Source organism: Hippichthys cyanospilos, chromosome 18, assembly GCF_059441005.1.
Source record: "Hippichthys cyanospilos isolate Australia breed blue-spotted pipefish chromosome 18, RoL_Hcya_1.0, whole genome shotgun sequence".
Lineage (NCBI taxonomy): Eukaryota > Metazoa > Chordata > Actinopteri > Syngnathiformes > Syngnathidae > Hippichthys > Hippichthys cyanospilos.
This window is the reverse complement of record NC_142386.1, coordinates 4,790,474-4,806,259: the sequence shown is the minus strand read 5'-3', so window position 1 is coordinate 4,806,259 and position 15,786 is coordinate 4,790,474. Positions and strand designations below refer to the sequence as shown.

At 41.3% G+C, this 15,786-nt stretch overlaps 1 protein-coding gene and 1 long non-coding RNA gene across 3 annotated transcripts in view; one reads left to right on the top strand and one right to left on the bottom strand.

The window, feature by feature from the left end:
* Positions 1-14,156, bottom strand: part of LOC148408601 (glucocorticoid receptor-like) — a 36,908-nt gene extending 22,752 nt beyond the window's left edge. For both annotated transcript variants that reach the window (XM_088440692.1, XM_088440693.1), the window contains exons 1-2: positions 13,727-14,156; positions 9,998-11,141 (exon numbers count right to left, since the gene is read on the bottom strand). In XM_088440692.1, the coding sequence (XP_088296818.1) occupies positions 9,998-11,133 (1,136 nt within the window). In that variant the 5' untranslated portion in view covers positions 11,134-11,141; positions 13,727-14,156. The remainder of the gene's footprint in view (positions 1-9,997; positions 11,142-13,726) is intronic.
* On the top strand, positions 8,146-11,196 carry LOC148408602 (uncharacterized). Its single transcript, XR_015868562.1, has 4 exons — positions 8,146-8,332; positions 8,407-10,532; positions 10,624-10,809; positions 10,888-11,196. It is a non-coding gene; the product is annotated as an uncharacterized LOC148408602 (long non-coding RNA).
* Positions 14,157-15,786: the final 1,630 nt, after the last annotated feature.

Here is a 15,786-nt window from a genome sequence, read left to right as displayed (position 1 = left end):
ATATATGTATATATATATGTGTATATATATGTGTATATATATATATATATATATAGCAAAAAAAAAAAAATCCAAGCAATTGGCCCCAAATGTCCACAACTGTCCCAAAAAACCTTCATTTGTACATCACTAAAATCTTGCCTTAACAATGAAGCCAGATACACTATGAGAGCTCATAAAAGCACAATTCGCTGCTTGACTAAATCCAGCACGGATGACTCACAGATTGACTTGCTTTGCCTGGTAGCTTGGTATATAGTCATTTTAATTTACATATTCATCTAAAATTGAAAGGATCAGATTGGCATATTCAAAGGATCAGATCCACGAATCCAAAGGAGAGCTTCATGCAAAGACGTGAAGTCGTGTCTCGCGAGGTCATAATGCAAACGGGAGTTGCATACAAAATACCTTGCGCAAGTTTTCAATTCGTAAACAAACTCAACAAATAGGAAAAGGTTGAAGAATTCGTTTAGATTTTGGAGGGAAAATAATTCAAAACAATTAAAAGCAAGGCTCTCCGAAATGTCAATTTTATTCGAAATAACACATTATCATTGTTTTCTTGGATACAAAGAGCTGTCCAAATCCAATCACTTGCCTGAGCCATGACTCAAATCTTGAACTTTAAAAAATGAGGCAAGATGTGATAACCACTTACCCACAGTGGGGCCCAGAACAGAATGGGTACAAAATTAGATTAATTTGCATCTCTTCCACATTTGCATGGCAACTTATGAAGATGAATCACAATTATCTTCAGTGCGGATTGACAACATCATGACAGGCACAACCGCTACACAACAAAACACCTAACACTTCATTTTCTGTGCAAATTGCTTCCAATTCTTTCCAAATGAAACAAAAACATATTTCCCACGTAATAACATATTAGATGCTAAAAATACTCGCATGACTAAAGACGCAATCTCAATGCAAGGCCAAGGAACAAGGAAGACATCGGCGAAAGCTCCAAAAGAGGCGAGAGTTCGGCCGAGAAACGGTCGAGCGGTCATTGTAATTCATTAATTCAAGCAAGCGGCGGTCAAGAGGAAGATCAAACATCAGAAGCAACGAGTCGGAACGATACGGCGCGAGTTAGTTCACTTCTTGTTGCCAGGAGTGTGCGGCAGGTGAACCGTCGTGACCTTAGTCATGTGAGGCAACGCGGCAAAGTCCATGCTTGTAAAAGTGACATCAACTTTTTTTTTTTTTTTTTAAATCTCATTTTAGGCATTGTCAAGCAAGTGTGCTAACTTCATGCAGTGTATCATTGGTCAATACGGAGCTGTTCAACTCGCACTGTAAATTTCCTTTGTGCTGAATTTCCAGTAAAAGTGAATTTCCCGGGGCTAAAACGATACCACAAAATATTCCTCACAAAGAGAATTATACAAAATAGGGAACCCATTTCCTAACAACAAGCAAACTGTGTCTGCTACAAGCTCGTTCTTTGCCACTCCCGCTAGAAATTGACAGTAAAATTAATGTTAGGATCAAAGAGAATAAAACCTGGATGTCCTACTTCACCGCAGGCGTACAACGAAGGCCAAATTTGAAAGACGTGTTCAAGCAAACTTTCACATCGGCAATCCTCAAACAACCCAAAGGGCATTCATGTGTCAGTACTGGTGTGATGAATGAGTAAGCTTAAGACAACATCAGAAATGTCATACTGTACAGACATTCAGGTCAATGACGAAAAAAAAAAATGCGTCACAAAAGCCAGCTTGCAAGCAAGTAGTGTTATATTATTTTCTTGAGTCCACTGTGGTAAAACAATAGGACGAGGGACAGAAAAAAAAAAGAACACAAACAAAGGTGACTCTTGCACAAGATGGCATGAAAAGACAACAGTTTCCACAGAGGAAACAATGGTTAATAAAAAAAAAAAAAAGAGAGAGAGAGAAGGCGGAGGGAGGGGGGGTTGATGGAAAAGTACAGTAGGTTCAGAGAGAGTGTTTTATTGCAGTAAACATAAAATGGGGGCGAAGGTGGGACAATCATGCACACACAGACTTTGGCCCTGGCCGGAATGTGGGTCAATTATACTTTTCTTGCCCTTTTAACTCTTATCTTTCATGGTATTTTCCACATTTTATTTATTTATTTATTTTTATATTTGTCAGTGATCCATTTTTAGTCACCTCAATAAACAAAGTGTCACAATCTAAGAGATTGCGTACAAAATATTGAAAAAATTGGATGGCTTATTACTATGTATCCAACAAAATGCACTTTATGCACGCTATATTAATTATGCATTATTCTCAATTGGATTAAGAGAAATACATTGTGTTTATGTTAAATCATTCCAAATAAGATTCAGATTTGCACAAGGGGAGTTTTGAGTTCTCATTTTCTGAGCGCTAGAGAAAATCTAGAAATATTCATCTACAAACATCTACGTGCAATATGAGTGTCACTTTTTTTTAATTACTTTAATGTTTCTAGATATAGTTTAAGTGAAAGTGATACACAGAGCAGACAGACTATATCCCTATGTTGCAGTCAATTCAATTTACTGAAATTCAAATTAAAATTAAATCTAAATTTAATTTCTGAATTTGTGATAAAATTGTGCTTTCTTTTACAAAAACTGGCGCCGTGTCCCCATATAGATTGCTTCACAATTGTAGCATATATGGCATATCAATTTTTCAAACAGTGTCATAACATTTTTAATGATAAAAAAGACATTCATAACTGAAAGCCAGAAGTAATAATTGAAAAATTTACATGGCGATTAAGTTTTTGCAAAAACTAAAAGCTTTTGAGAAGATTGAAGGCTTTTAGGTGTGCCTCATAGTGCAGAAAATACGGTAATTTCAATTTGTGTGAGACAAGCCTGAAGCAAAGGACAAGAAAAAACAGAGCAGACAAATTCTCTGCAGTATGTTGAGCATGTTACGTGGCTGCAGAAAATATATTCATATACCGTATAAACCAAAGCACACACATCATTCGCTCGAAAATGGAAACAATGTCCGAAATCCCGATTGCTCAAATGACATCACATTTGCCAAAATAAGAGTTTAAGGACACTCATCACAAGAGGCGGAGGGCGGGGAATGAGGGGCCTTGGGGGGTACGGGGGTCACCCACACCCTGAAGGGGTGTCGGATAACTAGAGCTAATCTCACAAGTTGGACTCAAGCTAAACAACACAAAGCGGTGCCGGGCTGCCGGCCAGATCGAGACACTGTTCTTCTAACCCAAAGAGGTTAAAGGAAGCGGAAAGGAAGTGGACACGGCTTCCGTGTGGTAATTGAAACTGATACAGAAGGGGCGTCGGAAGCCAAGTTTCCACTCCACAATGCGGCCCAGTTCGGGTCATCGCAGTACACTTTCAAACGGTAAATCTTGACTGTGTTGACACCTGAGTAGGGAAGAAATGCTAGCATTGTTATTTTAACAACTTTTTCCAAGCAGTCGTCTTGCTATACAGTGGTGCTTTGAGATACAAGTTGACCTCAATACGGGTGCAATTTGACCCAAGCAGCGATTGATCCTTTTTTTTTTTTTTTAAGTGAAAAAATGCGTAGTTTTTCCTCTTTTTTTAGCTCAGCTGTTTTCTAGTTAGCAGGAACACAAAACTGATTCCTGCAAAACTGTGTCAATGGAAGGGTGCATAGATGACTTTTTTTTTAATCTCAGCTTGTTCTAATTAGCTTTGAGAGAGGGTTTGTTTTTTTTTTTCAGTTGATGTAATTCTTGTGTGCAAAAAACAAAAACAAATAAAATCCAAAAGTATGAAAAGGTATACATATTTCTTTAATTAATATTCCTCTTGAAAAGACTTGTACACACTGTTTTGATCCACTCTGGGAGATTTTTTTATTTTGAGTCAACCCTGTGGAATGACAATCTAAAAGATAACTTGTTTCTTCCTTGTGACACCATTTTAAAGCTGATAAGGAAAAGGGCTTGTCTTCAAATACAACATTTATTGGGAGAGGACACAAGCCTTTCTTTCAAATGAGCACAATACAAACAATGCAATGTGTTTCTATGAGCCTATTTCCTTTCCGAGTCGAAACGCTTGCCTGCGCCTTTGCAGACTCAATGCTTGTCACATCGACCTTGTTTTGCTTTATCATCCTCATCATGTTAAGTGACGCAGGAATAACTGAAAAACACGTGGGGGAACTTTATTGCCGGACAGGTTATTTATCATTGGAAATGGGCGAACCTGTTCAGCATGTTTAACACAAAGCGGCACAAAGCGCAAAAGTGGCTATTTTTATTTACTCCGGACTTATTGAGTACATTTAAAACTATTTTCAAGAATTCTTTTCTCTTACTGTTTTTCAGATTTGGTCTCAGGACAAGTAAATGTGGTCAAAAACTGCATGTTTTAGTATTGTGAATGTAGACGATTTAAAATGTAATGGGTGGGATGAAGAATGTCCTCCGAATCCGGAATGACACCTGAAGACGAAACTACTATGAAAATAAATGAAAAGTATTACAAAGTCATGTCAGCGGCATCTATTCAGCACCCTCAAGTATTTTCATGGCAAGCTGGAGGGAGTTTAAAAATAGTAGCCAAGCCTTAGCGGTAGCCACGATGAGAATAGACAAGATGCAGACATGGGGGCCTGCTATTTAAAAAGAATGATCGCATGACGGGCTGACAAATGGGTCAGCAAAGTGGCAGATTAAATGACTTCAGTCAAAGCAAGGTCAGTCATGGAAAGAAAATACTCAATGTCGCACCGTATTAAATATCATGTTTCCATTTAAAGAACGTTTCGGAAAGGGCACTGATAGTTTTTATCTGAAATTCACAAACGTTTCATCCACAAATCAGATCAAATCATCTCAGTACTTTCTTGGGAATGTTTCGAACTCCTGTTTCCAGAGTAATGTTGTCAGGTTGTCCATTTTTAGGCAGTATTAGTGGGTCGCAGGCTTGCTGGTGCTTATCACAGCAGACTTTGGAGCAATGGGCGGGGGACACCCTGAACTGGTTGCCAGCCAATCACAGGGCACACAGAGATGAACAACCATTCATGCACCCAATCACAGCTAAGGACAATTTAGCATGTCCAAAACACCTTTTGGAGTATGGGAGGAAGCCGGAGTGCCCGGAGAGAACCCCACGCAGGAGGGCCGGAGCCAGCTGGAATTGAACTCGGGTCCCCGAAGCGTGAGGCGGACTTGCAAACCACGGCTCCACCGAGCCATTTGGCAGCAAAACATTTGAAAATAAAAGGCTACTTTTTCCTTTGTTTTTGTATTGAGCTAACTGAGCTAAAAGGATTCCTAAAAATTCCTGAAAATGTTTGATGATTACGCAATACATTACCTTGCATAGTCCATATTGGTTTGCAACTAATCTAAGCATTCATCGTTTGAGTTGTCAGTTTCAGACTGACGCGCCATACAGTCGACGCAGAAGGAGAAGTAGGTCACCTGGAAACTTAGCAAAGCTTCGGCCTGCACTGAATCTCATTAGCCCTGTCTTGACCAAGAGGATATGAGGCCATTATCAAGTTGTTGTGTGCCCCCGGTCCCACCCCCCTTGCGTTAAACCAGCTGTCAGAGCCCGTCGCAGTTACATAAGGTGCAAGACTGAGCAGCCTCTGAGGGGATAAACGTCTGCCTGCACACAGACCGCAGCCTTGGCCGGGTTTAATTATTGACCGGGCCGCTGCACAAAAGCCTCGGCTCTCACACGGCTTCCTCTTTGCGCATGCATGTGCGGATGTGGATACACAACAACTTAAGTTTATGCAAACAAATTATGTCAAAGGGATGAGGTCTACACATGCCTTTCCTGGTTAATATAACCAACACGGCCACTTTCGCTCTGTTAACATTCACACCAGCAGTAAAAAAAAATTAAACAAAGAGCAACAAGTAATCATCTACTAACACTCAGTGGAAAGGTCAAACAACTCTAGTTGGGATAAATGCCAATTGGATTACCCGCCTTCTTGCATGTGCATAATATTGTACGAAGAGTGATGCATTCATTGACAGAAATGTTTGCAGTAATAACCAAAATCATTTAACAGCGACGTTGTATCTGAATATAATGAGTAACTTTCTTTTTAAAAATGGTGAAACAGGTTTTGAAAAAGGCACGTTCAACACACACAAAAAAAATGAATGTTTTATAACAATTTCAGACAATTACTGTTTGGAGGCTGAAATTCCAAGCGTTGGGATAATTTTAAGTCAAACTAGGTCTGGAAATGAGCAAACGTTCATAAAGGATGGATATCAATGACTTTGATAACCGATTAAATGTGGATTAATCGTTGCAGCTCTATATCATTTAAGAAATATTTTTTGTCAATTTCTGACAAAAGGCTGAGTCATTCAAAGCATGATTTTAAAACTTACAAGCTCATCGCTAACAAGCGTTGTAGAAAACAGACCGCGGCGGATCATTACACGTGTCCGTCACGATACATAAGCATACACACAGCATTCTATCATATCCTATATACAGTATTGAGGCTGTAAATCTCACTGATTTCAAGCTAAGAAACTTGCTGACCCCGTGTTCATAAGTCATAGGCATAACAATGAGTCGCATGTTGGGAGACAGGCGCATAATAGTGTTGAGAGGAGGCACTGAACAATAGCGCGAGAAGCAGGCGGAGATAAAAGCACTCTGCTCATCTCCTCACTTGATTACGCTGAAACTCACAAAAAGGCCCAGACACCTCACCTTGGCCCTTATTGGACCGCCAAGCGCCTGCCTGCCTTTTAGACATTAGACTCTTTCGCCTCGCACACAGTTATCAGATCGCACCGATGGGCAGAGCTATTGCCATTGGAGCCTCTTTTCCATAGGGCGCTCAAAATGCCCCAACCAAGGCACTTCCTGTGTGGTGACACATGGCGTGATGGAGAACGAAACTGATGACACTTTAGAATGACTACGGGGCGGTTGAAAACCACAGTCTCCCGTGACTTTCAAAATATAGAAACTGTTACGAACGGTTCTTCCAATACAAAAGTATGCAAACAATTCTGCTTCGTTATGAACTCTACATGAGCAACAAAAAGAAGCTAGTGCGTGTTGCCAATTCAGCGATAATAAGTCACTTTTCTGAGACATTTTCGACCCAAGGATGACGACTATATTTCAAAAATGTAACTTTTGTTCAGAACGATGAGACGTCATAAAGAAGGATATAACTAACAGGTACGCAGATGCGCATGCGTGACAGAAATCCCTGAAGCATAACATCATGTACTTCATTTTGCGCCTTTGCCCTACCTATTTTTTACCCATGACAACTGAGCCGGAGTTCCATTTTTTTTCCCTGAAAAGTGGCTCCAACATGTCCCATGGCTTGACACACATTTAAACGTAATGAAAGATTTACTGCTCATGTGCTCAGCTAGCAGACAAAACCGGCTGCGTATCGTTCTCATGAAGGTGTGAAGGAGATCATTCACGTTGTCATTGGATCCCAAATTAACCGTGTAAATCATAATTTATGTACTTAAGGAACCATTTGAGGATGCAGGCTGACTGTGTGCACATGCTAATGTGAGCGAAGCTGAGAACTATATTAAGACTGTTTTTAATGAAAGAAAGAATGCTTACCAAATATGAACGAAAATAATATGTGCACCCTTGGTCATACACATACTGTTATGCATAAAAAAAGGGGAAAAAATTGCTGAACATTGCCGAAGGCAATGCGTATGTTTATACACTGCAAAAGCGGTGATTTATTGAGGTATGCGCGTCAAAGCCAAACCTGCAAAACTCTACATAGAGCCTAAGAGAGCTGGAATGTCTTTTATGTTAAACCTTTAAAATGATAAATTTAAAAAGTGTTCATATAAGACTTTACACAATCAGGATTCAGAGGGCTGATCGCTTATAGCTGATAATATATCATCGATACAATCACAAGTTGGGGCAATATGTCAATTTAAACTGATGTACGGGGGCATTTGACCTTAAACCATATGTATCAGTCTGGTAGTCCAACTGACTCTCGAACATCATTTCAAACACACGTGCACATACGTACAAATCCGTTCTGATAAATGCTATATGAAGTCCCCAAAAGGTGGAATTAATTGATGGAATGCGTGCTGCGCTCTGTCAACACATTCAAAGGTAAAAACAACAACAACAAAAATTGCACCACAAGCTGAGCGGCGTGAACCAGAGAATCACAGTGCTGAGTCAAAGCGGAAGAGGCCAAGGCTTCAAAGCGGCCAAAGGCGCAAAGCGCTTTCGCTTTTCCAAATGTACACTCACGCTTTCCTGTGGGGAAGTCAAGTGCTGAGATAGACCACGAGCAAATTGACTTCAGCAGCACGGCGCTGATTTGTTTGAGGTTTCAAAAAAGTACGTATATCTACTTTCTAACCACTGAACCTCGTGCCTAAATCTAATTCAGTGTTTCCTCTACATATATTTAGGAGCAGTGTCCCGCACCTCCTAAATATGAGACGCTACTGCGAAGGCTTAATGATGTATTGTTTTGGGGCCAAGATCGACATCATTTCAAATCGCCAAATCCGCGCACAAGTAAAATCTTCGCTGCTTGGCGCTAAACTGACGTGCTCCATGGCAGTACAGAAGTTAGAAGTAAATGTGTGAGCAGCAGACAATTTGTGTCATGGAAATCCTCTTCTTCGTGGTAACAAATACACAACCCTACAAAATAATCCAATTTTTCACCAAAGGTAGAAGAGGGGTTGCTAAGCATGCTAATCGTTTAAGTGAAATGCAGTCAGGAAATAACCAAAATGAGTGCTTTGGTGTACAGTAGACTTTTCCACAGAAGTCTGACTAAAACCACATTCAGGCAGAGAGTCAAGAGATTTGAAAAGTAAGATTGTAGCAATAAATACGTATCTAGTCATACAAAAAAGACATTAGCAATTTAGCAAAGGCACAAAGAGCCAACATGATGTTGTACCCATGATGAAGAACTCAGTCAAAAGTCAAATATTAGTAAATGTTATTTGTACTATTTTGCCTCACAGAGTGAAGACCTTTGATATTTACACAAAGATTAGTCCCAAAATCCTGAATTAATCGATTTAGCTTTGCTCAGGGAGTGTTTTTGTTTTCTTTTTCAAGACCAACATGACTTTTGAGGCCATTTCATTAAGCCCTCAGTCTCTGTATGAAGCAATTCAACTGAAATAAAAAATATTTTTTTCCACACTATTTCAGAGTTCCAAAATTTATAGAGGAAACACTGCATTTGTTTTTAGTTTGTATGGGATAAACAAAGTCTACAATACAGCTGCACAATGCAATGAGATCCATGTTGTATCAAATTGACTGATTTAACAAATAAACGTTGATCCTGTGAGGGCGGTATTATAATGCAATTTTATGGAACACCACTGTCAAATCAAAAAGAATTCTTATGTTTGTTACCTTCGCGAATTACATTTCCAAGTAATATGCACAGATGTCGCAAAATGAATCTAGGTGAGTTTCACATGACAGAATAGAGGTTTTATCATAAACATCCCCATGTGATGTTTTTACTTCAAATTTAAGCCAATTTCTATTCAGGGACTAAAACCAAGTTGTTTTGGATCTTGGCAGAAAGCAAAAATTAGATTTCATCATGACCAAACACCCACATGTATTTTTTTCACATCATATTGGAGACTGAATCAAGATTCTATATTTTTTCCAATTAAAATGTGTTAACAATTCCAAATGTTCATGCTGAATTTAATCTAAGCTTCTTTAGAAGATGCCAAACCAACCAATTCTTGAAACGTCACCCGGAAGGCCACATTTACCATAATCCGTGATATCGTATCCGTGAAATCCTATCTGATTTGTATGCAGGGTCAGCACCTTATCTTGATCTTATTCCGTATTTGAGAATAATTTCAACGTGATTGAATGGGCTCTTATATCACCTCGGTGCAATTCTACACCTCGTTATTCCAGCCCAACGAGGAAAGAAATTGCCATGCAAATCCTTCACAGACAAGCGCAAATGGAACAAAGTAGAGAAAACAGCAAAATGTTCCCTACCCGGAGAAGCTGAGCGGGTATGACGTCAACAAGCTATGGTTGGGGAGCCCGTCATTAGCCCTTGGAATCACGGCCACCTCTCCGTACCCGTCCCCTTGCATCCAGCTGCTGCCCAAAGAGGGCGGATTTGAGTGCATGCCAAAGGGCTTCCGGTCCTGTTGAGTAATGTTGGAGGCCACGTTGGTTCTGCAGCGGTAGCCCGCAGCGTCCACGCTCACGGACGAGGACATCGGGGCCCCTAAGTGAACCGAAGCCGTGTCTCCCTGGAGACACTGCGACTGGCAGAACACAGGCTCCCTCTTCTCCTGTTTGACCACACCGGGAGTACCGACGTGGCCGAAGGCGCGGTCGGGGTCTTTCTCTTCCTTGATGATGACACTTGACAGAAGAGAGGAGGGCTGCTGATGCTGGTGGTGAACCTGGTGCTGCAGAGTGTGATGCTGCTGGTGAGGGTGAAGGAGCATGGCGTGATGCTGCTGGCAGCCGCCGTTGGCGTTGTGACAGTTCCCGCCGTTGGGCACTTGCGACACTTTTGGCAAGCATTCGACAGGCGCGCCGCCTTCGTGCAGGATGGTATTCAGGTGAGCAACTTCGGAACCCAACTCAAAGTCATTGATATCCGGCAGGGATTCCGGAAGGTCCAGGTCTTTCCAAAGCTCGCTGTCTTCGATCAGGCGACTGCCGCCGCCTGTCAAATCGTAGGAAGTTGGGGAGAAGTCTCCTTCCTGTTTGATGTTCTGCGGGAAAAGGTTAGGCAGTGGAAGGTTTGGCAGGACGGAGGTGTTGATCACAGACATGGACACGTTCTCCAGGTCGGCAATATTCTGGCTCAGCAGCGCCAAATCGTCTTCCATGTTAAACACGCCGACGTCCTGCTGCTGTTTCTCCAGTCTGATCATTTTCTGAGCGTTTGTGCCCGACCCGTCGAAGAGGGCCTGCCGTTGCTGGTGGGCGTCGAGGAGGATTCCAGGCTCCAGCTGGTCTTTGGTTCCACCCCCGTTGGGGGCGGTTGTGTGGAGGATGCCAAGCAGGGAACCGCTGGCATCGGCCGCTTCTCTGCATCCTCCGGTTCCCAACTCCAAGAACGTCAGGCAGTCGTCTCGACTGGCGTTGCACTTCAAATTGCCCTGATCCATGTTGTTATCTTGACATGGCAATGGGCATCAGAGTGAAAAAAAAAAACAGAAGGAGAAGAGATCATGTTAGTAGGGATGGTTACAATTCATCACCATTCATTTGATTCACTTCTATCGACTGTGCAGAATTGCTTGCTGATTTTTATAATTACTGTTGTAATGAAAAAGAAAATAGAAATCAATTTATAAACCTTTTACAAGCTTTTCATGAGTATTCCTTCTGTAAAGTGGTTCTGATAACATGCATTAAAATGTCCATCCAACACATTAGCTATAGCACTTTTCTTCATTTGTACCGGTCACCGGTTTAGAGCATACTGTATCTGTAGACAACATAGTCTTCAAGTAACCAGACAAGGACGTTTTCAATATGTGGAAGGAAGCCCAAGGGAAGATGTAAACTATACAGCGGTAGGCCCAAGTCATGATTCGAACTCTGAGGCACGGTGCCGCCCTGACAAGACTTATAATAAAATCGAATTAAAAATGCATTTTAGCTGCTCCTGTGCATGCGAGGACCTGACTTCGCATGCGCCTCGTATTGAAGAAATGTCAATAACATCAAAGAGGCCATTTCCTGCCCTTACGCCCACGACGGAACAACATGACAGCTTCGCAGATGCCACGCGCCAATCTGATCTGATTGAAAAAGAAGAAGAATGACGGACGACTTCAACTAGTGCGACATAAGTAACTGCAACCGTCTGCTTTGAAAGGAACCTCCCTCCCTCACAGGTCCACCCCTATACGTTAATTTATGTTTTGGTACCGCTGGCAGCCACGTGTCTGGAATTCAACGCACTAAACCACACACGCGAGGGCCTCTGTGGCTGTCTCCTCTTACAGTAAGAGAACATATCAGGATAAACTTGATAGGACACTAGGATAAATACTTGGGTGGCATTAGGTATGGGCCAGCGTCACATTCTGATCATATGATAATGCTGATGAAAATTAATGCGGTTTCACAATCTCCACAGTATTTCAATTACAGCTAGAAAAAGTATTCTTGTTATTGTTATTACATTAGTACACAGCACAAATACATAAAACATTTTCTAAATGAAAAAAACGTGGAATCAAATTAAATAAATCACAGCAGAAACTAGCTGATGTTAGCTAGCAGGTGAACTGCATCTGTAGTGTGAGTCTGCAGTACTTAAGATTCTACCAATTGCAGACACGTTAAGTTTAGTGATTTTCAACATTTTTGGAGCCAAAGCAAACTTTTTTTTTTTTTTTTTGCCAAAATGTCGAGGCACACCAACCAGCCGATTTTTTAAAATTTGAAACCCTTTAAATTATATTTTTGTCAAAGTTATTCCAATCAAAGTTTTATCAACAGGAATCAAATCAACACTGTTTAACACCCCTTAAGATCTTTTCTCAAAGTGCTGCCGCCTCATGGCGAAGAATATTATTACTCGATTATGCTGTAACACACTATTCTCACAGCCAACAGTGGCAGCTGGAGACCACTTGTCTGTGTGACGGCAAATATTTGAATACGCTCAAAGCGTCGGATCAACTTAGTTGTGCCTTGGAGTTGTGCTACATGTTAAGAGTAGTGATATGATGAACGGTTTACACTGACACTTATTGTTGTGACGTTCAAATGTATAAGGAGATGAGTAAGTCTTTTCTCACAAAAAAATAAAAACATAGTGGGAATTGGGAAGGTAATGAAGTACAAATATTGAGTAGATACTTTTCTGATGGGTTTTTCTCATGCAGTATTCTCTACTCCTTAAGTTTTTGTTTGCAAAGCCCCTTCTGTTTTTCCACTGTGGCTATAACATCAAATTATACAAATTATTCTGCTATGCAGTGACTTGGAAATGCAATGTGCAATCATGTATTGCGACCGTATAGCAAATAATATTGCCAAATGATGTTTTTTTCCCCATTTTTGTTGCTTCTCTGAAATAATGATTATTATCTCGTACCAAAAAGTTTGAAAACATCTTCGAATTCACAAAATGATTGAGGCCAAGAAATTATTCTTTGTCAAGGTGCATACTTTTAAGAATCTAATAAAAACCTAATTTATATATATATATATATATATATATATATATATATATATATATATATATATATATATATATATATATATACACACACACACACACACACACACACACACTGCATTTGGGTATTAATGGAGAGGCCCAGGGTGTACCTCACCTCCCACCGGAAGTTCGGAACCTAATGAGGACAAATGGAACATAAAACTGATGGAATGGTTGTGATTAGTTGTATTTAATATTGCAAGGATAATTCGCAGTACTTTATGGAATCATACCGGCAATGGTGCAATGCATTTTGCAGAAGTAAGTCAAATTGGAATGTTTGAATTTGAAATGTTGGGTTTTCCACGCTTACATTGCATTGCAACCCAACGCAACATTAGTGCAACCTGTTGGCCGCCTGGCTCACTGCACCGATCACATGCACGCCTTTGAGCCCTTTTGCAAAGCACACTCTTGCGTTTTACCCTAGGGGCTCAAAGCAAAGCAGTCAACGTGACAAAGTGGCACCATTTTTTTTTTTAAAAGATGTAAAATGCGGCGTTACGTTCCAGTGAGCCTACCTGCTGTTTGGAGAGGGATGCAGCCCCCGTTTTAGGTCATGTCCTGTCAAAACTCAGTGAGAAACAACCAAGAGCGACGAAAAGTCGGTGCGGGGTAGCCGTGGAATAAAAGACATCCCGTGCAGATGACACGACAAAAAAAAAAAAGAGGAAAAAAAAGCCGTCCTCAAGTCTCGGGTAAATATCCCCCGCTTTACAGCAACTATTTGTCAACTAAAGTAAACAAGGTCGAGGCGGAGATCGAACCCCTCGCTCCACTTTTCTCTATTTAAGAAGCAGACCCCAGAGGGGAAGAAAAACAATCCACAAGCGAGTGCGTCAGATCCTTAAAAAGTATAAAAGTGTCGGCCCGTGAGAAGTGGCCGCCAAGCTCGACGCTCACGGTAAAGTTATATAAGAGCGAGCGAGTGGAGAGCGGCCGCATTCTGCCGCGAACTCCTGGTAGGCAGGGCGAGCAGTTAGTCGAGAAACGTCAAAACCTTCAACTGCCAAAAAAAGCACTTCCGTTCACGGCTGTATCAGAGTCAAAGCAATACCGGAAGCGTTTGTCGTATCCAGTCTCGGTAGAGCCGACACTGTTTTTAAAACTGCGTGTAAATCAGTTCGTAAGCTGTATAAATGCAAAACCGCAATTGGCCCTATGAAAAGGCAAGTTTGCGTCAATCTACCAGAACGCCCTGAAAAAGCCTTTTTAATTTATGATCTGGAGCTTCCTGTAAGCTCGATGACGCTGCGGCGACTTGACACGAGCAACTCGTTTGACACTTACCGGTGAACGCCCCTTCCCCCCCTCAAGCTGCAAAGTGCTGAGGAATCTGTCAAAACGTGTCCTCGTTCCTCGTCACTCACTCCGAAACACGCGCTCGGCGCGAGACTTTCTCCATGTAATGACTTAGTCAAACCTTCAACGATCCTTAACGTCAAATATTCGCATTTTCTGCGGGGAGGGGTCAGTGGGGTTGTGCGCACTCGGAAAAAGATTACGGAACCAGTTTTGTCCATGGCAAGAAGCATGAAATGGCCTGATTAGAATCGTCTGTCCTCGTCTCCTCGAAAACGGAAAGAGAAACGCATGAATACTAAGTGGTGTAGTTTGATTTAACTGAAGTGGTGTAGTTTGATTTAACTGCTTTAGTTCTTGCTTTTTTCAGTGTATGCAGCTTCGGTCTGATATTGAAAAGTTTAGAACCTCAGTGACTTTCAATAGACTTCAAAATAAAGGCATACCAATAAGACAGCTAACAGATAATAGCAAAGTTTTTCCTCAATAGAGCTACATACAGAAAAACCAAAATATGCAAGGGCTACTTTGAATTTTTCCTCCTTTTAATGTATTGAGAATAACAAAACCTGTCGAGCAATTGCACATTGTTTATATTTGATAGTATTTTCCTTTACTCCTACCTGAAAAGCTTTTTATAAGGCAAATAGTTTAGGATTTTACAAAAGAAATGGGGGGGGTCAGATGTTGTAACCCGCCATAAAATACCTGCACTGAATTCCAGGTCTATAATGAGAAGCAAAACAAGAGCAATCTATAGTAAGATTACCACTCCTTTTCGGTATATTTGGGCGGGACGCCTAAAAAAAGACCGCAGGCCACAATTGACTATTGTTGTGATACATTGTTTACTTTGTGACAATGATTAATGCCCCAATGAGAGGAGACTGTAGCTAGCAAATGCAAAAATTATTCATCAGCATCAAAATATATGGCTCCAGACTCCACATCAGCAAAGCGGCAGCTATACGTTTCTGAAGGCCCGAGCTTCAAGCCCCGCCTCTACGTCAGTCGAAAGTCCCCGTTTCAACTCCAGCTCTGAACGGTCACCTCAGGGACCGTCAACTTCAAATCCCATATAATGTCCACAAACCTGGCTCAGTGTCAGGTGAAGGCTGCAATTGTGGCTACAGCTCCACATGCAGCTGCCGAAGTCCCCAATTCCGACTTTGCAACAACCGAAAGCCGCAGATAACTCTACTCCAGATAAAGGTCCTAAGTCCCCGCTTGAACCCTTGTGTGACAGCTGAAGCTCCTAACTCTGGCCTCAAATCAGGTT